The following is a 25,324-nucleotide window of genomic DNA, read 5'->3' as shown; positions in this document are numbered from 1 at the left end:
TCACATTCATGTGCCTCTCTAAACAACTTTTAGAAGTCCTTAATATAGCTGTCTCTACCACCACCCAAGGCAGTGCATTCCAGGCACCAACCACTCTCTGTGTAAAAAAAATTGCCCCTCAAATCTCCTTTCAAATTACTCCTCTCACCTCAAATGCATTCCTCATTGTATAAGACACTTCAACCCTGGGAATTTTTTAGTTCTGTCAGCCCAGACATCTACCTCTTAGGAGTTAATTGCTCTAACATTAACCTTCATAAAATCTTTTCCCCTACTTCAATCCCTCTCAAAAGTGTCTGAAAGCCCTTCAATGGACTGTGCTGCTTCTCACAACCCCCTTGCCCCCTCAGCCTAACGTGTCTCCAAGGATGTGCTTGCTGCTTTCCACAGGAAGACCGAACCTGCCTGCGTCAGAATCATTAACAGGCAGCAGTGAAAGAATCAGTTTTTATTACTGTGCCTGTGAATTGTAATCACTTCAACAGCTGTAGCCTTGTCTCAACATGTTCTCAGAGTGTTATCCAGAAAAAAAAAGGTGTCATGTGTAAAACACCAAATTTTAACATTTAAATTGGCTTGCACCTGTCAACCTTGAGACTGGAGTGAAAACGTGTCCCATGAAGAGGATGCATTCATATCCCAATATTTTGCCCTGATAATTGCTGATAAAATAACAGCTGGGCATGTCAAAATGTATTTACGTGATTCCACCATCAAATTCAACTGTCCAGTAATAAATTAGTCATAGAGTCATCAAGAGATTCAATGCTGAAAGAGGCCTTTCAGCCCATTGAGTAATGCTGATAAATAATGACCCAATTTCCACCAATCCTACATTAATTCTATGTTATTATTATTTACTTATTTACAGATACAGTGCAGTAACAGGCCAATAAGCTCACGCCACCCAATTATACCCCTGTGATAAATTAACCTACATCTTTGGAATGTGGGAGGAAATCAGAGCTACCAGAAAAACCTACACAGTCACAGGGAGAACGTACAAACTCCTTACAGAGAGTGGCAGAGCTGCACTTGAATCGCTGGCTCTGTAAATGTGTCACGCCAGCTGCTGCGCAGCTCAAGTTCACCCACGCGTGAGGGACAATTTACAGTGGCCAATTAACTTACCAACCTCCCGAATTTTGTTTGTGTGTGTTGCTCAAGATCTCCAGCAGCATCTGTAGAATCTCTTATGAACCTACCAACAATCACATGATTGGGTTGCGGGAGGAAACCCTTATGAGAATTAGGAGAACGTGAGAACTCTGTGTAGATATCACTGGAAGGCAGGGTTAAATTGGGTTTCTGGCATTGAGACAAACCAAATCTTCATGGTGTACCACTTAAACCTGAACTTGAGGTTGAATTTACCAAGTCTGTCTAACATAGTAAAAACACCTCATTGTGCGTATGTTTACTTACCAATGCAAAAGCATTATTAAATAGACTTCATCTGCAAATCCTGCAAGGATCATCTATTGGGATCAGTGTTCCCAATGTAGCCTCCACTACTTTGATGAGACCCTTTATAAATTGGGAAACCACTTCATTGAGCACCTCCGCTCCATCCGCCAAAAGCAGAACTTTCCAGTGGCAAACATTTTAATTCCAATTACCATTCCCATTCCCATTCCAACATGTCAGTTCATGGCCTTCTCTTGTGCCGCAATGAAGGACCGTCAGGGTGGTGGAGCAACACCTTATATTCAGTCCAGTTAGCCTCTAATCTGATGGCATGATATTGATTTCTCCTTCCGGTAAATAAACATTACCTCCCCCTCCACTCTTCTTCTATTCCCCACTCTAGCCTCTTACCTTTCTCACTTGCCTATCATCTTCCACTGGGTCTCCTCCTCCTTCCTTTTCTCTTATGGTCCATTCTCCTCACCTATCAGATTCCTTCTCCTCCTGCCCATAACCCTTCCTAACCACCTAGCTTCACATATCACCTGCCATCTAGTCCTCCTTCCCTTCCCCCCCACCTTTTGTTCTGGCATCTACCCCCTTCCTGTCCAATCCTGGAGAAGGGTCTCAGCCTGAAACGTCGACTGCTTATTCATTTAAATAGATGCTGCCTGACCTGTTCCTCTCCTCCAGCATTTTGTGTTTGGATTTGAATCCGGCTTTGGATTTCCAGCATTGCAGAATCTCTCATGTTTAGTATTAAATAGACCTTGCATTCAAGGACATGTGTTGAAAGTCTTGTTCAAAAAGTTGGGCTATGCAACAAAAGGGAGATAGAGGGGCAGAAATGTTCAGAAGGGAATTCTAGGGCTTAAAGCCTTGGTAGCTGAAGGCATGTCTGGCAATGCTGTGGCAATGAAAATCAGTAATACACTAACTGGGCAGAGTGAAGCAATTCTGGACATTTACAGAGCTAGTGCAGGTTACAGAGAAAGATGAAGAGCTTGGTAATGGAGGTAACTGATGATATTTAAAAGACATTTGGACAAGTAATGTTTAGAAGGAAATGATAGGAAATGTTTAGAAGGATACTAGCCAATGGAACTGCTCAGATGGGATCTTGGTTAGCATGGACAAGTTGGGCAGTAGGGTCTGTTTCTTTGCTGTCTGACTAAGGTTCACAAGAGATTCTTCAGATGCTGGAGATATTGAGCAACTCACACAAACAAAATGCTGGAGTCGGGTTGGTTATTTATACGGCAATACGAATAAGAATTTGAAAACTGAGGATCCAGCCAGCTTTTCCCCATCGTCACTAAACTTCCTTACACATATTCATATAATTATCTGAAAGACACTTGGGATATCCAGATGACCTGAGCAGAATTTTATAAGTGAAGGTACTTTCAAAGTTCCAGAACAGAGCGTTTAATGGCTCTGGACCTGTATCCACTAGAGTTTAGAAGAATAGGGGGTGGGAATCTCATTGAAAAGTATCAAATATTGCAAGGTATAGATAGAGTGGACGTGGAGAGGATGTTTCCTTTTGTGGAGAGTCTAGGGCCAGAGGGCATAGCCTCTGAATTGAAGGACGTCTATTTAGAACAGAATTGAGGAGGAATTTCTTTAGCCAGAGAGTGGTGAATCTGTGGAATTCATTGCCATAGAGAGCTGTAGAGGCTAAGCCATTGGGCATATTTAAAGTGGAGGTGGATAGCTTCTTGGCGAGTAACAGCATCAAAGGTTATGGGGAGAAAGTAAGAGAATGGGGTTAAGAGGGGTAACAAATCAGCTATGTTGGAATGGTAGAGCACACACAATGGGCTGAATGGCCTAATTCTGCTCCTAGGTCTTATGGTCCAATTATGGCACAATAAGAGGCCTATGGGCTCCCAGCACAGTGATCCCATCACCCATCTTCCTCATTTTCTTGAAATCCGGCAACTTATTCGATCTCATATACCCCCTGTCTCACATGCTCCTAAGTCTTATGGTCTTAAAAAATTGTAATACTCTGGAAATTAGCCATCCACACTCAGATACAGTAAATTTCAGCATCTCCATTTTTGGTGTATCAGATTTGAATCTTTACTTCAGCGGTGAGAGATTTACTTCATTGTCTTGCTGTTTCTGACGCGAGATAATTAACTTATCTTGAATAGAACTTTCACTTTTATGGTTGTCTTAGGTCGATCCATGGGGGAGCTAAGCAAAGTGCATGCAATCAGCACAATATTAAGAGATGATTGGCTATACTTGAGTTGATTATGACAACCCATTCTATCAGAAATGCAATGTATTATTAATATATCGTCAGTGACATCTGCTAACTGCATTAAATCTTATTCAAAGCTTCAAACCATGTTGGAAGCAGGGAGAATCCCAGCACAATAAATCTAAATAAGTGACAAATTATCACATTCATTAAAAGCAGGAATTCTCTAAAATGGAAATGAAAATAATCAATAGACAAATATCTGTTCTATTAGCAGATCAATATGAATCTATATTCAGTGGCCACATTATTAGGTACACTCAATAATGCAAATATCTAATCAGCTAATCATGTGACAACAATATTATGCATAAAAACATGCAGGTACGGTCCAAAGGTTCAGTTGTTATTTAGACCAAATTTCAGATTTAAGTGACTTTGATCATGGATTAAGACTATAAAGCCATAAGACATAAGAGCAGAATTAGGCCATTCAGCCATCGAGTCTACTCTGCCTATCAATCATGGCTGATCCCAGATCCCATTCAACCTCATACACCTGCCTTCTTGCCATATCCTGTGATGCCCTGACCAACCACGAAATGATCAACTTTTGCCTTAAATATACGCACAGACTTGGCCTCCATCGCAGCCTGTGGCAGAGTACTCCACAGATTTACTACTCTCTGGCTAAAACAAAATCCTCCTTACCCTGTTCTAAAGGTTCACCCTTCAATTTTGAGGCTGTGCCCTCTAGTTCTGAATACTCCCACCATAGAAAACATCCTCTGCACATCCACCCTATCTAGTCCGTTCAACATTCGGTAGGTTTCAATGAGATCCCCCCGCATTCTTCTAAATTCCAGTGAGTACAGGCCCAAAGGTACCAAACGCTCCTCATATGTTAACCCCTTCATTCCCGGAATCAACTTCGTGATCCTCCTCTGGACTCTCTCCGATGACAGCACATCCTTTCTGAGATAAGGAGCCCAAATCTGTTGATAATAATCCAAGTGCAGCCTGACTATTGTCTTATAAAGGTTCAGCTTTATAATTATTTCCTTGCTTTTATATTCTATTCCCCTTGAAATAAATGCCAACATTGTATTTGCCTTCTTTACCATGAACTCAACCTGTACCCTAACCTTCTGTGAGTCTTGCACGAGGACTCCTAAGTCCCTTTGCACCTCTGATGTTTGAACCTTCTTGCCATTCAGATTCCATACTATTGTTCCTTTTAACAAAGTGTATTATCATACATTTGCCAACACTGTATTCCATCTGCCGCTTTTTTGCCCATTCTTCCAATTTGAATAAGTTCTGCTGCAATCGCATTGCTTCCTCAGCACTATCTACCCCTTCACCTACCTTCATATCATCCACTAACTTTGCTACAAAGCAAAGGAATGATCGTTGTTGTCAGATAGGGTGGTTTGAGTATTTGAAAAGCTGCTGATCTAGGTTTTTCACACACAACATTCTCGAGAGTTTACAGAGAATGGTGGGGGGAAAAAACAAAAAAAAATCCTGTGAATGGCAGTTTTGTAGGCAAAAATGCCTTGTTAATGAGAGAGGTCAGAGGAGACTGGTTCAAGCTGATAAGAAGGCAACAGTAACTCAAATAACCACGCACTACTACAGCGGTGAGCAGAAGAGCATCTCTGAATGCACAATACATCAAATGTTGAAGTGGATGGGCTACAGCAGCAGAAGACAACAAATATACACTCAGTGGCCACTTTATTAGGTACAGGAGGTTCCTAATAAAGTGGCAGCTGGGTGTATATGAAAAATAAAAGAGATGTTCAGGTTAAAGTGATTGAACTTCTCAATGCACTTTACTAGTTGAAGACTGATACTGTATTTTTATGTACAGCTAATAATTGGAATGAGGAGACTGAGTGAGGGATGGAACTGGTGGAGATGGAACATTTTTGTGCATAAAAAGTGTATGAAGTGGATCTAATATTTTGAAATACACAGAAAGTTGAAGGAACTCAGGTGGTCAGGCAACATCTACAAAGAGAAGTGGACAGTTGATTTTCAGTTTGAGACACTACATCCGGACTGATGAAGGGGCTTGAATCAAAACATCTACTGTCAATGTGGATGTCTCCGGAAAGACGACTATCCATTTCCCTCATGACTGCCGCCTGACCCACTGAGTTCCTCCAGCTTTTTGTACGTCACTCCACATTCCAGCATCTGCAGTCTCTTGTGTCTCCGTCAGGATTTAACATAGTCCCTGGCTCTCTCAATAGCATTCATTACAATATCAATGAAAGCGAAATAGCTGTAGTCTCCTGGGACTCCGGCTAATGTGACTGAATATGAAGTAGTTTATTCAATGAGGTCCCATATGGCTTGATTGAATGTGAGGAGGGCTAGTGGATTGGAGCTCTTTTATCTGAATTAGAATCATAAATGAATAATATTTGTAAAATCTATAGTGTGGTATGCACTGGCCCTAAACTGTCAGAACCTTAATGCTTAAAAGCACTTGAGTTATTTAGAAATTCATCTATTGGTTTTTCTCCCCCATTATATATCATTCTAGCAAATCTGTATCACTTCACTCCAAAGTGACTGAAGGTTTCTAAAGACTTCTCTCCTTGCTGACTTCCAGTTTTTTGCTCTCTCACATTTCACAGCATCTTTGCCTCCAAAATGAGCTATTTTTTTTCATTTTGATACCATTCACTTTTACAATTATGCCACTTTTATGCTTCAATCATTTGGTACTTAGGGCAAATCCAAATGTACTATGTAGTGATTTGAAATTGACTGTAAATGCTTACATTGTTCCCATGTTTTGTGTATGTTAGTCCTTTCATGGATTTACACAATATAAAGCCAGAACTCCTGGAACAGAGCAGCAGCATTGGTAAATCAGTGGTAATATTATAGAGGGGTATAAAATCTTGAGGTGCATAGACAGAAGAATATAGATAGTCTTAAAGATAAGGATAAAGGACGGCACAGAAGCATAGCAGGTAGTGTAATGCTTTACAACATCAGCAGTTGGAAGATTGGGGTTAAATTCTTGCTGCTACCTGTAAGAAATTTGTACATTCTCCCCGTGACTGTGTGGTTTTCCTATGCATATCGGTTGGGGTTAGTACGTTGTGGGCATGCTATGTTGGCGCTGGAAGCACGGCATTACTTGTGGGCTTCCCCAAGCATATCTTTGGACTGTGTTAGTCATTGATGCAAATGATACATTTTACTGTACGTTTTGATGTTTCAATGTCAATGTGGCAAATAAAACTTACCTTTAATCTTAAGGCTTTAGAATTAACAGCATTTAAAAGGCACTTGGACAGGTACATGGATAGGAAAGGTTTAGACAATATGGGCTGATGGTGGACAAATGGGATTAGCACAGATGGGAATCTCAGTCAGCATGGACTAGTTGGTGTGACGGGCCTGCACTATGATGACTCTTTTCCATGATTTGCCATGGGAAGAGATTGACAGGAGGACAGAAAAAGAAAGAATTTAAGGATGCACTCCAATCCTCCTTGGAGAGGTAGACTTCCCTACTGATTCTGGGGAGCCTTTGACCCATGTCCTCTTGAAATGACAAAGGAACTTCCAGGTTCTCTGGAATAAACATTGAGATCATGTATTGTATCATACTGAGCCCTACGTGAGTGATGGAGAGAATGACCCATCCACCTTGTCAGCCACTTCCTGCCTCACCTGCGGAAGAGTCTGCAGTTCCCTCATTGTCCTCAGAACCCACCAAACCTCAATGCAAGCAAGTAGTCCTCAATCCTGGGGACTGCTGAAGAAGAAGACATTACAATGAAGTCACTGCATGTTAACAATACAGCTGTGGTGTGAATGCTTCACCACCTTCTTTAGCCAGAGGATGGTGAATCTGTGGAGGGTAACTCATTGAGTGCAATTAAAGTGGAAGTTGATAGACTCTTGATCAGTAAGTATGTCAAAAGTTATGGAGAGGGAGGCAGAATGGGATTGAGAGGACAATGTGGAAACTGCAGACTCTTCCACTGGTGAGGCAGAAGGTAGCTGTTGAGGTGGATGGGACATTCATGAGTGGTGCATTCCCTCCATTACTTACGCAGGGCTCAATGTGATACTGATGCATGATCTCAATGTACACCTGCCATGATGGAATGGCAGAGCAGACTCAATGGGCCGAATGGCCTAATTCTGCTCCTATGTCTTGTGGTATTATGGTGTTAATAAAATTCAGGCTTTGGCCAACAAATACTAATAACAACACATACTTAATTCTGTGAGACATTGCAAGGAATCTCGTTAAACAAAAATTGATCCAATGTCACCTGAAGGAATGTTTGGGATGATTACCAAAAATGGTCAAAAGAATAGGATTGAAAGAGTGTGCTAAAGGAGGAAGGAGATATAGAAGCTTAGAGAAGGATCTCCACAGTTTTGGACCTTGAATGGTGAAAGCAAATCCGTCTGTAGTGGAGCAATTAAATAGGGGAGCGCTCAAAAGCCTAAATCTCTGTGGAGATAACTAAATGTGACAGGGAAGAAGATATTCCAGGGATAATGAAAGTTCAATTTGGAAGTGTAGGAGGTGCAGGAGCCTTAGGTCCTACACAACCACGTTCAGAAACAGTTATTACTCTTCAACAATCAGGCTCCTGAAACAGTACGGATAACTTCACTCACCTCAAAAAGGATCTGATCATTGAACACAACCCATGGGTTCACTTTCAAGGACTCTACAACTCATGTTCTCAGCTTGCTTTCTATCTTTCTCTGTATCATTTGTTGGGGTTTGTTTTGTAGCTGCACAGTTTGTATTCTCTTACACATAGGTTGTTTGTCGGCCATTGTTTGTGTGTACTCTTTCATTGATTCTATTGTATTTCTTCCTTCTACTGTGAATGCTGGCAGGAAAATGAATCTCGGGGTAGTATATGGTGACATATATGTACTTTGATAATAAACTTACCTTGAACTTTGAACTTGGGATTGATAGGTTTATAAACAAGGATTGCAAGTGTGAATTTTGCTTAGCCAGGAGTTGGTGTAGATCAACAAACATCGGGGTGATGGATGAAAAGGATAACCTGAAGTTCAAGAAGACGTAGGAGACTGGAGCCAGTCCAGCAATCAGAACCAACTCCTAGAGAGAGCAGAGGCACAGATCAGAATTTAAGCAGTTGAGAAAGGTGCAAAGTTGAGTGATAACATAGAGTTTGATCTAGACAGTGAAGGCACAGGCACTTAGATTAAAGGCACTAAGTCTGAAAAGAGTCAATGATTTTATGTCAGTATAAAAGAATGCACATTTGGACAATGTTTTATTAGTCAGAGGTTCAAAATTTGGCTCCATTATTCTCTTGGGTGTAAATGCCTACATGATTCTCCTATAGCAACACACACAATTCTAGAGGAACTCTATGGGTCTGGCAGCATCTATAAAGGGAAATGGACAATTGATGCATATGGGTCAATACCCTTCACCTGTCTTCATAAGTCCAGATGAAAAGTCTCAACCCCAAATTGCTGACTATCATTTCCCTCTGTAGATGCTGCTTGACCTACTGAAACCTTCCGTATAAAGTCATAGATTCATAAAGCATGGAAGCAACTTACCCATGCCGACCTAGATGCCCATCCAAGATATCCATATTTGCCCCATATCCCTCCCAACCTGGGCTCCATGGACTCCTCTGTTAATGGTAAGGGTCCGTGGGCATAAAAGTGTTTGGGAAATCCTGCTCTAAACCTTTCCTGTCCATGTATTTGAATGAGGGTGGGGGAAGGGAGGATGAATCTCAGTGAAACCTATCAGATATTGAAAAGCCTAGATAGAGAGGATGTGGAGAGGATGTTTTCTATAGAGGGGGAGTCTAGGACCAGAAGGCACAATCTCAGCATAGAAGAACAGAAATGAGGAGGAATGTCTTTCGCCAGAGTTGTGAGTTCATTGCTACAGACAGCTGTGGAGGGTGTGCCACTGAGTATATTTAAATCAGAAGTTGACAGGTTCTTGATTAGTAAGGGTGCCAAAAGTAACAGGAAGAAAGCAAGAGGGTTAAGAAGGATAAATAATCAGCCATTATGGAATAGTGGAGCAAACTAGATAGGCCAAAAGGTTTAATTCTGCTCCTATGTCTCATGGTTGCTTCAAATTCTGGCATCTGCAGTCTCTTGTGTCTCCTTCATCCACTTGTGCTTTGTTCCATTACATGTCAGCTATCCTGCAGTATACATAGTGGCATCAGTTGCTTCACATTAATGATACTTTCTCTTTCCCTCATGGCAGAGATTTGCCTGTTGACTCGTGGTCGTCGAACAGCAAGCGTGCGAGCTGACACTTACTGCAGGCTGTACTCACTCTCTGTGGACCACTTCAATGAAGTATTGGAAGAATACCCGATGATGAGACGTGCCTTTGAGACAGTGGCTCTGGACAGGCTCGACAGGATAGGTAAACCTTTTCATTGTCTTGACTTCCTGCGTGGCTTTCTCATTCTCACATTAACAATGCCAGCAAGTTCGCATTCCCTTTCCAGGTAGCCTAGTGGATAAGTTAATTGACTGCAACCCAGAGACTTAGACCATTGATCTAGAGACCAGAGTTTGAATCCCACCATGGCCGCTGAGGAATTTAAATTCAGGTGATTAAATAAATATAAAATTCAAATATTATCAAATTATGATTAAAACCCAGCTCATTCAACGACAGAACTATTATTACTATTGTTAATCCTTGCATCAAACATTCATACGTTGGTGAAAAGAATTGCTGAAAGTGCAGTTCTAAACTAGAAATTGATGGTACTGATCACATTTTCTTTAACTCTGACATAAGAACAGAAAATACTGTAAATATCTTGGGAAAGAGAAACAGAGTTTTGAAATGACTCATTGGCATGAAACATTAATTCTGTTTCTCTCTCCACAGAGGCTACCTGACCTGCTGAATATTTACAGTGCTTTAACTTTTACTTCACACTTGCAGCATCTGCAGTAATAAGCCTTATTGAATTGATAAAATTAGTCAGATTTTGAGACTACTTTGCAATTGCTGAGCAGCAAGTTATTTAGATCCCTAACCTAATATAATTCCAATTCACACCACGTTCAAAGTTCGCAGCCTTAAAACTAGACCTTTCTATTTTAATTGCCAAAATTATGTTGCTCTTCTCGTTTCTGTTGTTTGAATGAAGCAGTGAGTTGAGCAGATAATGGAAAAGGAATGAGCGAGATTCAGCCTGTGACCTAATCAACAGAGCAATCCTCTGAGAGCAAGAGGAAGCAATGTAAATTTGACAATATAATTGAAACCTCAGAACATTATAATTTTAATAAGTAATCTGTTACTTGTCAGATTTTTGGAGCATGCCAATAGTCATTAAGGAGGGGCAGTGTAGCTTATTCCCTGTATTTCAGTCCAATCTGTTTTTCAAAAAATGTAATGATAATTTAACTGTAATCATTCAGTGTTTGACTACTAATTACTAATTGATTGCTGATAGAGAACCTGATTATTGTTCACTCGGCAGTAAACATACTTGGCAGACTATATGTTGCATTCACAAGTAATTCATATCACCTTTATCTTCTCAATGCTACCTACAGTTCAATTTCTTTTAAATGGCAAACATACCATTGCTGTAATGGTTCATTTCAGACTCTTGTATCTCCAATGAGAAGATCATAGATTAAAATATTAATCCAAGTGCAGATTATGCCCAATTGCTTTATTAATTTATACAAAGTTTGAGATGAGATTTCTTCAGTATAGTATTAAGAGTGTGCTTCATTATTGGATATGCTTTTCATTTCAAGAAGTTGCTATCCACCAATCACGGGAAAGATCTCATCAGAGCAGAGGAATTTACTAATGTCTTCACCAATCATCTCACACCACCTTAATACCTACTTAGCCATTTCGCCGCTGAATCCATATAGATAAAAAGGCAGATCGAATATGTGTTGTCCTAGCTCAACAACTCATACAGCTAAAATGCATCAGAGGTGTGACACAGGTTTATATTCTGCAATAACGTTACAGTGTAGCACCCAACTCTTGGTGTGTCTTCATTGCTCTGAATTATTAGAGGGCCAAGATGGAGGGAATAGAAAGGACCTATTTCCCTTAGTAGATCAGAAACCAGGGAACAAAGATTGCCTGAAGGAGATGAGGGCAAGTGTCCATACCCAGAGGGTGCCGGTGGGAGTCTAAAACTCACTGTCTTAAAAGAATGGTGGAGGCAAAACCCTTTGTCAGTTTAAAAAAAAAACTTGATGCATGTGACCTGCTGGGATATGGACTCAATAGTATCATGGTCCGGATCGGGGTCTCTTTAAATTTACTTTGTTTATCTTACGATCCAGACCGTTGATTCCCTGTTTCTCTTTGGTTCCCTGTTCTCCCGTGTCCCTCGGCCTTGGTGATTAGAAGCAATTTACTCTTGGCTGAACCGGTAGTTTATAGTCTCCGGTTTTCAGCCGTTCGGCGCGAGAGCGTTTGCAAAGTCACCAAGGTACGGCGTGCCGATATCATCTGGCCGGAGCAAGCCCAGTCTCCACCCGAAGCGAGTGCCGGTAATTCACCTTTCCTCACCGGAGCAACCCTGTCAAGCTACCTCACCAAAGCGAGCCTGCAAAGTTTCCTCACCGAGGTAGGTCCGTCAGTTAACCCGCCGGAGGGAATCAAGAACCGCTGTCTACTGTTCCCGGACCGAGTCGAGAGCTTGGCACTACCCGGAGGCTCCAAGTCAAGTCCTGGCTCCGGGGGCATCCAAGTACCAAGTCAAGTCCTGGCCCTGGCGGCATCCAAGTACCGAGTCAAGTCCTGGTCCTGGCGGCATCCAAGTTCCGGGTCAAGTCCTGGTCCTGGCGGCATCCAAGTACCGAGTCAAGTCCTGGTCCTGGCGGCATCCAAGTACCGAGTCAAGTCCTGGTCCTGGCGGCATCCAAGTTCCGGGTCAAGTCCTGGTCCTGGCGGCATCCAAGCTCCGAGTCAAGACTTGGCCCTGGCGGCATCCAAGTTCCGAGTCAAGTCCTGGCCCTGGCGGTCTGTGATTCCTGTCCTAGCCCCCTGTCTGAACCCCTTCTCTGCTCCTCTCGCCTCTAGCCCTCGTCTGCAGCCCTCGCCTGCAGCTCAGTTGAGTTCTATCGCCGGAGCTAGATAGGTACTGTCTGGTGTTCATTCGTGTTTGTCTTGTCTTGTCCTCGCCTCCATGGGGTAAGTCTGGCCGTCTTGCCGTTGCCCCGTGGGGGGTCATGTTTTGTCTTGTCTTGTCCTCGCCTCCGTGGGGTAAGTCAAGCCGTCTTGCCATTGCCCCACGGAGGGTCATGAGTCCCAGCCCTATGTCCTGTACCCAAGGAGGGGTTCCGACTCTGTGTTCTGTGTATGTGTCCATGGTTCCACGTACCTGCTCTCCGGAGACCGAGGCTCTGTTTTTCCATGTTCCTCCTCTCCCTAGCCCATGTCACGTCCATGTCTGGTTCTGGGGTCCAAGCCCGAGGCAAGACCCAGGTACTGGGTCCAAGCCCGAGGCAAGACCCAGGTACTGGGTCCTTGCCCAGTCCCTGGCATGGAGTCCATACCGTAACCTCTTCATGTCGCTGCTAGTTCTGGGAGCCGATTCCGAGTCCTAGCCCAGACCCTTGTCCCAGCCTAGTCGTAGTCCTGAGTCCTTGTCCAGTTCGATATTCCTGCTTCTGCCTTGCTCTCCTGGTATCAATCAATAAACTCAATTTAATTAACCTCACAGGATGTGTCTTGCATTTGGGTCCACCCTTGCTCCCTATGCCCCAGCATTGTGACAAATACAACAAGATGGGGTTTAGCTGGGACTGATATGTCCCAGTCTTTTCGGATTGGTATCTAGACGAGGGGCAGAATGATCTCCCCTGTTAAAACCTTTCTATAAATCTGTAACCATTTAACAATGCCTGACTGCTTACAATGTCAACCAAGCAGCAGGGAACCTAACTGCATAGTAGCACTGTGGTAAAGTTACAAGAGATGGAAGTTTCAATTCCAGTATCTGCAGTTGGGAAATTTATAATTAAATAACTTGAAATTTATAATCCTAGAATCTGAAGGGATTTACTGGACTGTTGTGGAATTCCATCTAGTTCAGTAATGAAGTAATTCTGCACCTTTATCCAATCTGTTCAACTTGTTAATTTAACCCACAGTTTTGGTTCATTCTTAGTTGTCTCCACAGCTGAGAGGCAATTGATGATGGATAATAAGTACCCGTGTTGTCAGAGATGTCTATATCCCCTGAATGAATAATCATATGGTATTGCTATGCAGTTGAGATATACACTCAAAATTTCAATAATCTTTTTAATAAATTGCTATATTACAGGTTTATTATTATCATGTACTAAACTACCTTGAAAAAATTACCTTGCATGCTGTCCACACAGATCAAATCATGACAATGCTGTATTGAGATAGTACAAGGTAAAACAGAGTGCAGAATAAAGTGTTACAGTACAGGTAACATGCAGTGCAGGTAGACGGTAAGATGCAAATTCACAACGAGGTAGATTGTGGGTTCGAGAGTCCATCTTACTATACCAGAGAAACGTTCATTGGCCTTATAATAGTTTGTCAAAGCTGTCCCTAAGCCTGATGGTATGTGCTTTCAGGCTTTTGTACCTTCTTCCCAGTGGGAGAGGATAGAAGAGGGAATGTCCAGGGTGGTGGGATCTTTGATTATGCTACCTGCTTTACTGACACAACAAGAAGTGATTTGCTTGTCTGTATCATCAGTGGGATAAAAGTGGTTTGATATCGAAGTCAAGTGTATTGTCATCTGCACAAGTACAGGTATCCACAGATGCAATGAAAAACTTGCAACAGCATCAGAGGTACTTAGCATCTCATTAGCAGCATTTGCAAGAAAAAGAACATAAACATAAATTATACACAGTTTTACAGCATAATTAGATTAAGATAAAAAACAAAGTCCATTGTTGGTGATCAAAGTGTTCATAGTATTGCCATGCTGATGTTTGTGAGGTTTGACAAGAGACACAGTGTGCAGATCTGTGCTCTTTCCTGACACGTGATCACCTGCCTCACATATGGAGCACACCCATACATTCAGCATGCGTCAATGACTAAAGTCAAAGTCAAGTTTATTGTCATATGCACAAATACATGTGTGTACAGGTGCAATGTTTGCAGCAGGAACACAGGTATAGTATCAGAGAAACAATATTCACAAGAAAAACATAAAGTAAACATAAATTATATAAAATTATAAAATAATGATCGCAAATCAAAATAAAGTTTATTGTAGCGCAAAGTGGTCACAGTGTTCCTATACTGAGGTAGTGATTTGGGTTGTGCAGGTTGGCACAAGAACAGAATGGCTGAAGGGAAGTAACTCTACTTGAACCTGGTGGTGTGGGACTTCAGCCTCTGTACTTCCTGCCCGATGATAGCTTTGAGGAGATGGCATGGCCTGAGGGTGGTAATCTTTGATGATAGATGTTACCTTCCTGAGGCAGTACTTCCTGTGATAGCAACTGATAGTACGGAACAAGGTGCCTGTGATGCTTTGAGCCGAGTCCACGACTCTCTGTATCTTGTTACATTCCTTCATGTTTGATTTGCCATTCCAGACCAGACAGGATAGCTGTAGTGGGGCCTGCCAATGTTACAGAAGGAAAATGATGATGCAAGGAAGGCTCCACATCATGCAATTCCACCTTCGATTCTGCAGCAGAGATTCCCAGTACAAATTCAGAACATATGTCATGAAATTTGCTGTTTTGTTGGTAGCAGTACAGTGCAATACTTGAAAAAAATCCTGTAAATTGTAATAAGAAAGATATAGAAAATAAATAGTGCAAAAAGAGAGCGAAGAGTGAGGTATTATTCACGGGTTCGTGGTCTGCTCAAAAATCTGATGGTGGAGGGAAGAAGCTGCTTCTGAATCATCGTATTGTGCCTTCAGGCTCTGATTGTAGCAATGAGAAGAGGGCATGCTCTGGGTGGTGGAGTTTACAACTCAGCCAACTCTGTCAGGAAACTCCAATCTGATCTGGTAGTCTGACTATAAAATAAGGGTGACGGCATGGAACTGGAAAGGTGGCCATAAAAGAACAGGGATCTGGAGAGCCCTGATAACGGGTCATGGCCTAAAACACCAACTGTTTGATCCTCTCCATAAGTGCTGCTGGACCTGCTGAATTCTTCCAGCGTTTTGTGTGATCTGGAGAGGGACTGTATAAACCTGCTAGTTGGAAATATGATTGGGCATTTCCAATAGCGATATACACTCTTGGCACAGAGCTGCACTTTTACATGAGTGCACAATTCTAAAAAGCTAAATGCGTAAAAAAAAATGGCAGAAGTGTCAGAGCCCTCAACCATGCGGTAGGAAGTGGAATCCCATCCACTGCAGGATGAAGTTCAAAGCTGAAAGTACATTTGTTATCAAAGTACATATATGTCACCATATACAATCCTGAGATTCATTTTCTTGAAGGCATACATGGAAAATCCATGCAACACATTAGAATCAAGAAAGACCACACCCAATCAAGAAAGATTCATTTTCAAGCAACACACACAAAATGCTGGAGGAATTCAGCAGGCCAGGCAGCATCTATGGAAAAGAATAGAATTGACATTTCGGGCTGAAGCCCTTTGGCAGGACTGGAAAGAAAAAACTACTGAGGAGTAGGTTTAAAGGTGGGATGAGAGGAGAGAGAAACACAAGGTGATAGGTGAAACTTGAAGGGGGAGGGACGAAGTAAAGAACTTGGAAGTTGATAAGTGAAAGAGACAGAAGGCCATGAAAGAAAGAAAAAGGAGGAGGAGCACCAGAGGGAGTCGATGGGTGGGCACGGAGATAAGATGAGAGAATGAAAAGGGGATGGGAGATAGTGAAGGAGAGGGGAGGCGAGGGGCATTACTGGAAGTCTGAGAAATCAATGTTCATGCCATTAGGTTGGAAGCTACCCAAATGGAATATAAGTTATTGTTCCTCCAACCTAAGTGTGGCCTCATCACAACAGTGGAGGAGACCATGGATAGGCATATCAGAATGGGAATGGGAAGTGAAATTAATATGGTTGGCCACTGGAAGATCCTGCCTTTTTTGGCAGACGGAGTGTAGGTGCTTGGCAAAGTGGTCTCCCAATCTACATCGGGTCTCACTGATATACTGGAGGCCACACCGGGAGTACCGGATACAGTATATATCCCCAGCAGACTCACAGGTAATGTGTTGCATCGCCTGGAAGAACTGTTTAGGGCCTTGAATGGTAGTGAGGGAGGAGGTGTAGGGACAGGTGCAGCATTTGTTCTGTTTGCAAGAATAAGTGCCAGGAGGGTGATCAGTGGGGAGGGACGAATGGACAAGGGAGGACAGACCTGCTTTCTTTAGGGCAAACCCTTGCAAGGCAGCAGGCCCCAATGGAGTATCTGGTAAGGCTCTGAAAATGTGTACAAACCAACTGCAGGAGTGTTCAAAGATATTATTAATCTCTTACTGCTACATTCGGAAGTTCCCACCTGCTTCAAAGGGGCAAAAATTATATCAGTGCCTAAGAAGAGCAGTGTGAGCTCTCTTAATGACTATCATCCAGTGCTTTGAGAGGTTGATTATGGCTAGAATCAACTGCTGGCTCAGCAAGGACCTGGACCCATCGCAATTTGCCTATTGTCACAATAGGTCTACAGCAGACATGATCTCATTGGCTCTCCTCACTACCTCGGATCGTCTGGGCAATTCAAATACCTTGTCAGGATGCTGTTTATTGACTATTGATCAGCGTTTAACGTCATCATTCCTACAGTCCTGATCAAAAATATATGTAACCTGGGCCTCTGTACCTCCCTCTGCAACTGGATCCTTGACTTCCTAACCGAAAGACCACAATCTATGTGGGTTGTTAATAGTATCTCCATCTTGCTGACGATCTACACTGGTGCACAAGAGGGATGTGTGCTTAGCCCACTGCTCTATTCTCTCTACACCCGTGACTGTGTGGCTAGGCACAGCTCAATTGCCATGTATAAACATGCTGATGCTACAACCATTGTCGGCAGAATGATGAGATGGTGGACAAGAGCGAGATATTCCACCTAGATGAGTGATCTCAAGGCAACAATCTTGCAGTCAATGTCATCAAGACCAAAGAGCTGATTGTGGACTTCAGAAAGGGAAGTTGAGGGAACCAACTTCCCTTTCTGAACTTTGACCTCCCACATCATGAAGACCCTGGAGAGACTTGTTCTGGAGCTGCTCCGGTCTATGGTCAGGCCACACTTAGATCCCCTCCAGTTCGCCTACCAGCCCCGACTAGGAGTTGAGGATGCCATCGTCTACCTGCTGAACCATGTCTATGCCCACCTGGACAAGCCAGCGAGCACTGTGAGGGTTATGTTTTTTGACTTCTCCAGTGCGTTCAACACCATCTGCCCTACTCTACTGGGGGAGAAGCTGACAGCGATGCAGGTGGATGCTTTCCTGGTGTCATGGATTCTTAATTACCTGACTGGCAGACCACAGTACGTGTGCTTGCAACACTATGTGTCCGACAGAGTGATCAGCAGTACTGGCGCTCCACAGGAGACTATCTTGTCTCCCTTTCTCTTCACCATTTACACCTCGGACTTCAACTACTGCACAGAGCCTTGTCATCTTCAGAAGTTTTCTGATGACTCTGCCATAGTTGAATGCATCAGCAAGGGAGATGAGGCTGAGCACAGGACTATGGTAGGAAACTTTGTCACATGGTGTGAGCAGAATTATCTGCAGCTTAATGTGAAAAAGACTAAGGAGCTGGTGGTACACCTGAGAAGAGCTAAGGTACTGGTGACCCCTGTTTCCATCCAGGGGTCATGGTGGACATGGTGGAGGATTACAAATACCTGGGGATAAGAATTGAAAATGAACTGGACTGGTCAAAGAACACTGAGGCTGTCTACAAGAAGGGTCAGAGTCATCTCTTTTTCCTGAGGAGACTGAGGTCCTTTAACATCTGCCAGATGATGCTGAGGATGTTCTATGAGTCTGTGGTGGCCAGTGCTATCATGTTTGCTGTTGTGTGCTGGGGCAGCAGGCTGAGGGTAGCAGACACCAACAGAACTAACAAACTCATTCGTAAGGCCAGTGATATTGTGGGGATGGAACTGGACTCTCTGACGGTGGTGTCTGAAAAGAGGATGCTGTCCACGTTGCATGCCATCTTGGACAATGTTTCCCATCCACTACATAATGTACTGGGTGGGCACAGGAGTACCTTCAGCCAGAGACTCATTCCACCGAGATGCAACACAGAGCGTCATAGGAAGTCATTCCTGCCTGTGGCCATCAAACTTTACAACTTGGAGGGTCAGACACCCTGAGCCAATAGGCTGGTCCTGGACTTATTTCCTGGCATAATTTACATATTACTATTTAACTATTTATGATTTTATTCCTATTTGATTATTTATGGTTCAACTGTACCGAAAACTAATTTCCCCCGGGATCAATAAAGTATGACTATGACCCTGACTATTCTTATAGAGGGAGCAGAAGTCAAGAGTAAGCAATTTCAGGTTCCTGGGTATTGATATCTCTAAGGACCAAACATAGTCCCAGCATATAGATGCAGCTATAAAGAAGGCAAGACAGTGGCTATATTTCATTAGGAGTTTGAGGGGATTTAGAATGGACCTAAAATATTCAAAAATTTCTGCAGATGTATGGTGGAGAGCATTCTGACTGGCTGCATCATCGTCTGGTTGTGGGGGGGATGCTGGGAGGGCGCTACTGCACAGGATTGATGTAAGCTGCAGAGAGTGGTAAAATTAGTCAGCTCCATCATGTGTATTAGTCTCTGTAGTATCCAAGACATCTTCAAGGAGCGGTGGCTGAAAAAGGTGACATCCATCATTAAGGACCCACACTACCCAGGACATGTCCTTTTCTCACTGTTACTATCAGGAAGGCGATACAGAACCCTAAAAGCACACACTCAGCGACTCAGAAACAGCTTTTTTTTTCCCTCAGCCATCCGATTCCTGAATGGACATTGAAACCATGAACTACCTCACAACTATTTTTTAACTTATGTTTTTGCACTACTTACTTAACAGTTTTATATACGTTTGTATATATACTTACTGTATTCGCAGTTTTTCCCTATATTGTGCTGTACTGCTGCTGCAAAGTTAACAAATTTCACGACATATGCCGATGATATTAAACCTATTTCTGATTCTGATCCTGAATAGGATTGACAAACAAACAGTGTGAAAAAGATAACAAACTGCAAAGAGAAAAGGAAAAAAATAATAAATAAATATCGAGAACACGAGATGAAGAGTCCTTGAAAGTGAGTTCATAAATTGTAGAAACCGTTATAGTTAGATTAGATTATGAGGACACTCAGTCCTCGTTTATTGTCATTTAGAAATGCATGCATTAAAAAATGATACAATGTTCCTCCAGAATGATATCACAAGAAAACGCAGGACAAAACAAGACTAAAACTTACAAAACCACATAGTTATAGCATATAGTTACAACAGTGCAAAGCAATACCATAATTTGATAAAGAGCAGACTGCAGACTATGGGCACGGTAAAAAAAAGTCTCAAAGTCCCGATAGACTCATCATCTCACGCAGGTGGCAGAAGGAAGAAACTCTCCCTGCCATGAACCTCCAGGCGCCGCAAACTTGCCGATGCAGCACCATTGGAAGCACCCGACCGTGATGGGTTGAGTGAAGTTATCCTCTCTAATTCAAGAGCCTGATGGTCGAGGGGTAATGACTGTTCCTGAACCTGGACAATAATATTACAAGAAAACTGGAATGGTATAAAACAGACCATTCTTATAGCATTTCGACATGTTGTCAATGCAGTGACTGCTGCACTCTTGTGTCTGATAGAGCACTGGCAGGTGTAGCTGGCTCAGTGGAGCAGAAAGCAGCTGAGAAACCACTGCTAATGACGTGAGTTAGCAGACACTTGGTTTGCTCATATGCCACACTATTTTAACTTGTCTAAAATAAAAGGATGCATCAAAGTGGACATGAGGAAGTCAGGTGCTCAGTCACTTATAATACCAAGAATGACTTATTTTCCAGTATTCCCTGCAGATTCTCTGAAAAAGGATTGTTTCAGTATCATGACAACATGATGTCAGAGGTTTAGATCACACCTTCTGGAGGAATGATGACAGAAACACAGGAAAACAAATATTGCTTCCTTTAGCTTAATTACAACCCTCAGAACAGTAAGGCTTATTAGAGCACTATGAATAGCTTCTGGATGCAAGGTTAATTTTAATAAATATATTATTCTTTTGACAAGCAAAGAATAGGAAATCATAGCATCAAAATTACAGAGTGGAATCATTATAGCAGTGGAGACAATCTGAAGGGTATCACTTCTTGACTCTGACTTTCTCCAAACTATCTACTCCATGTAATTGCTTTTCTCCAACACAATTTCTCAATTCCGATTACCTATTAATTCAAAAAAGTTACATTTAATGTGTTGTGTATGTTATTTAGTTCAAATGACTGGGTTACTGAATTGCCTTAATTGTATGTGAAGTTTCTTTTTAATTATAAAGCTTTGTTCTTTGCCCCTCAACCCAACATCTCACCTTCTTATGCTCATTGACTCTTTGTTGTTGATATCTCCCCTCATTCCAGTAGTATTTAACCTTTCTTATCTGCACTTTTCATAATCAGGTCATAATAACTTCCGAATTTTGGTGAAAAGAATGTTTTTGGCTCTAGAATTATCAAATGATTTCAACATTTCCAAACTATTTAGATGAGTACATGGATGGGAGGAGTATGGAGGGTAATGGTCCAGGTGCAAGTTGATGGGACTAAACAGAATAATACTGTTATGGATTAGATGCGCTGAAGATCCTGTTTCTGTGTTGTATGACTCTATGGCTATTGTTCGTTCATTACGTGCCGTGTTGTATGACGTGGGTGATCATAGTTTTTCCATGACCGTGATTGTTCTTGGCAAGTATTTGCCAGGAAGCGGTTTGTATTGCCTTCTTTTGGACAGAGTCTTTACAAGATGGGTGACCCCAGCCATTATCAATCCTCTTCAGAGATTGTCTGTCACACAGCCAGCTCTTGTGATATGCACTGGCTGCTCATACAGCAATCCACCACCTGCTCCCATGGCTTCACATGATCCTGATTGGAGTGGGGCGGAGGGTGGGGGGTGGGGGAAGGATGCTGAACAGGAGCTGCTTCTTGCCCAAGGGTGATCTGTAGGCCAGTGGAGGAAAGGAGTGCCTTACATCTCCTTTGGTAGAGACAAATCTCCACCCTGCTACCTATCTGTTTAATGGACCTCTCATACATTAAAAGAAGAACTCTAAATCTCCCAGACTAGTTCATAATGGTCTTTGCATGTTATTTGTCCACATGCACAGCACTTTGCTGTAACTGCAACACTATATTTTGCATCCTGATTTCCTTTTTATTACCACTGTATGTTTGTGCTTGATTGATCTGTCTGGATGGCAATCCAACCAAATGTTCTTCACTGCATCTCAGTACATGAGACAATAATAAATCAATTCCAATTCCAGTAGCTCATGATATGTTTCCATCCTCAAGCATCCTCATCTCCAGCTAATCAATCTGCCATTAATCCCACGCACTCTGCACTCAATGCTACTCTCCACCTTGATGATGGATGCTGCTTTCTGCTGACAAATGGAATTAATTCTAGATAGATACTTGGTTGTTGAATAGACATAATGGACCAAAGGGCCTGTTTCTGTGGTGAACGATTCAATAACTCCGAGCTGCGGTAGATGCAGAAAAGCTGGATAATCTCTCACACGCCGCCCACTACTGTTCATTCTGCAACATAATTTCAGTTTTTTTATCCCATTTCCAGATACAGGAGCCTGAAGTCAGCAGTAGGGAACCCAACCCTCCAGAATGATCCAAGAATTAAAGCACTTTGCTAACCCAATGTGTCACTGTGACTTAGATAAATCAAAAGTCCACTTATTTCCCTGGACAATTTGTGAGGAAGCCCAATGTTCCCGGCCATCAGTCTATGTCACATAAATATGAGCAAGTACTTCATCTTAAACTAACCATCCCACTCCAGGACCTTGAGCATAAAAATCTAGGCTGTTGCTCCAATGTAACGTGTCTACAGCACTATTGAAAAATTCCATAGTACTCTGATGAAGGGGTACCTTAGTTCCAACTCAATGTTCATCCTACAATCAGTGTATAAGAAGGGGTCATCTGGTCATTATCACATTGCTGTTTATGACATCTTGGTATGTGCAAATTGCTGCTGCCTTTCTGTAGTACAGTGCTTTGTTAGATTTAGAGTCCTAATCAATGCCGTATTCTAGTTTAAGATGGCACTACCGAGTGTGTGTGACAGTTCACTGGTAGTTCGAAAGGCTAAAAACATTACTAATAACAGCTTTTCTAAAGTAAATTGTGGTAAATTATCACCACAAACAATGAAGAAACAAGCAGAGGTGAAGCTGATTTGAAGGAGGGGTCGTACTGGTGCATCGAGAAACAGAGCTCAATGTGCTTATGGGGTCAAAGACAGAGCTGATATCACTGTTGGAGATGGAGTGAGCGATCTGGAGAGGAATCGATGTAGAAAAGATTTGATGCCCATCTGTGCGAGATTGGATTTCCCCAAGCGCTGAGCGATTTGGTGAGATCGAGAATGGCTCCGGGCTGTGTGGCTGGGTGGTGGCTACACCGCACCAGGATCCGGGTCCTCGAGCAAGGCACTATTTAATGCTTGGACCATTGAAATGCCAGCCCAAAGAGACTGGAAAGTCCGAGGGCCGGGGTGATTTTGCTCACCCTACTGTGGTATTCATTCCTCTCTGTGGTAGTGAGGCTGTAAACTGATCCAGCAGCTGTCACCTCTGCGAGTTTTGGGGTGTTTTTGCCCTGCTAATATGATGAACTGAGATCGAGGTTTAGGCCTACACCGGCTGCTCCAGGGAGTGGATCTAAGGACTCAATCTGGTTCGGAATGCTGTGGCTTGCTTCTATTGTTTGCATGATGTTTCTCTCTTTCTCTGCACAGGGGATATGGTCTTTTTTAAAATTGTGTTCTTCGGGTTTCTTGCTGAGTGGCATCCTGTAAGCAAATATATCTCAAGGTGTATAATTTATACATCTTTGATAATAAATGTACTTTGAATCTTGAATATAAAGGCAATTTATTTTGCCCCATATTGTAGCAAAACTTGTGCCTGTTATGCCGTTGACATATAAAGGTCCCCCATTGCTGTCTGACCTTGACCAACTTCTCTTTTGTGTCCCAGGTGTGGTTCAGGGTCCTCCACACAGATACAGAGGGATTCTTCATTGCTATTTCTGTAATAATTTTTTTGGAAAAGCCAGGGTTGTCAGCCCTGAGCTAAAGCCCCAGACCTGGAGGACCGGTGGATCACTCTCAGACTGGCCTCTACTGTTTGACCCGCTTGGCATAGGTGACCCTACCAAGAGTCAAACCACAAGGCCCTGACTCCAGATAACATAGCCCTCCAGGTCATTGAGGCCCGCAAGCCTCCAAACCCTACGACAAGATTGAGGATATTTCAGTGAAACCTAAAGGAAATGTTAAAAAAAAGTTTTAAGTATCTGAATGCTTTAATATTGTGCAAATATTAGAGTGCAGATTATGACAAAGAAAGGTGAATTGATTGGTTAGGCCAGTTAGGTATTATGTTCAGCCACAATGACAACAATGATCTAGCCATGGCTGGTACTAGTCTTAAAATACTGTCCACTTAAATAATTCCCAGAACTGAGAAGGACCAAGTGGAACTAGAGAAACAAACTTTTGCTTCACTATAGTTTGCTCAAGTTTGGTTAGGTCACATTTAGAATAGTGTATGCATTTCTAATCAGCCCACTGCTGGAAGGATGTAGAGGCTTTGGAAAAGTTTCAGAAGTGGATCACCCAAGCTACTGCCTGGCTTGGAGAGTATTAACTATAATGAGAAGTTGGACAAACGTGGATTGTTTTCAGTGAAGCTAAGTAACCTGATAAAATATGCATTACTTCTGTGCATCATTTTCCAGTGCTTTCTGGATGATCAGGGTTCTAATTTTACTTTATTTATTCCATTATTTATATTTTACTTATTTGGAGCTACAGCAAGGTAACAGGCCCGTCTGGCCCACTGAGCCTTTGATGCTCAATTACACTCAAGTGACCAGTTAACCTATTAACGTCCTCGGAATGCGAGAGGAAACCGGAGCACCCAGAGAAAAGTCATGTGGTCACAGGGAGAATGTGCAAACTCCTTACAGACAGTGACAGGAATTGAACCCAGGTCACTGGCTCTGTAAAGTATTATGCTAACCGCTATGCTACTGTGCCCCCTCCCCGTGAAAAGTTACCTGTTACCCACCATTGGTCCACGATGTTGTGCCCAGTGTGTTTCCAAGTACAGCGAATCTCCATCCCAGTTCATTTACATGGGTGAGCGCAGCATGGGAACCTCTCAGCTGCTGACCAAGCAGCTTCGACAAGAGCTGCAACTGATCACAAGCTATCAAAGATGTCACTGAAACCGAATGACAGATGCAAAACACTGGAGGAACTCAGCAAGTGTGCCAGCATCTATGGAGGGTTACTGCCTGACTTGCTGAGTTTCTTCGGCATTGTGTGTGTGCTGCTCAAGATTTCCAGCTACTGCAGAATCTATTGTGTGCTGAAAATGA

The 25,324-nt window shown here is 42.6% G+C and overlaps 1 protein-coding gene across 1 annotated transcript in view; it reads left to right on the top strand.

Moving 5' to 3' along the window:
• LOC134358503 (potassium/sodium hyperpolarization-activated cyclic nucleotide-gated channel 3-like) overlaps window positions 1-25,324 on the top strand; it is a 531,682-nt gene that overhangs the window by 434,273 nt on the left and 72,085 nt on the right. Inside the window, exon 7 of the mRNA XM_063070795.1 lies at window positions 9,897-10,061. Within this exon, the coding sequence (XP_062926865.1) occupies window positions 9,897-10,061 (165 nt within the window). The remainder of the gene's footprint in view (window positions 1-9,896; window positions 10,062-25,324) is intronic.

This window comes from Mobula hypostoma, chromosome 18, assembly GCF_963921235.1.
Source record: "Mobula hypostoma chromosome 18, sMobHyp1.1, whole genome shotgun sequence".
Classification (NCBI taxonomy): domain Eukaryota; kingdom Metazoa; phylum Chordata; class Chondrichthyes; order Myliobatiformes; family Myliobatidae; genus Mobula; species Mobula hypostoma.
The sequence above is the reverse complement of the archived record's forward strand: the minus strand, read 5'-3'. Positions and strand labels throughout refer to the sequence as shown.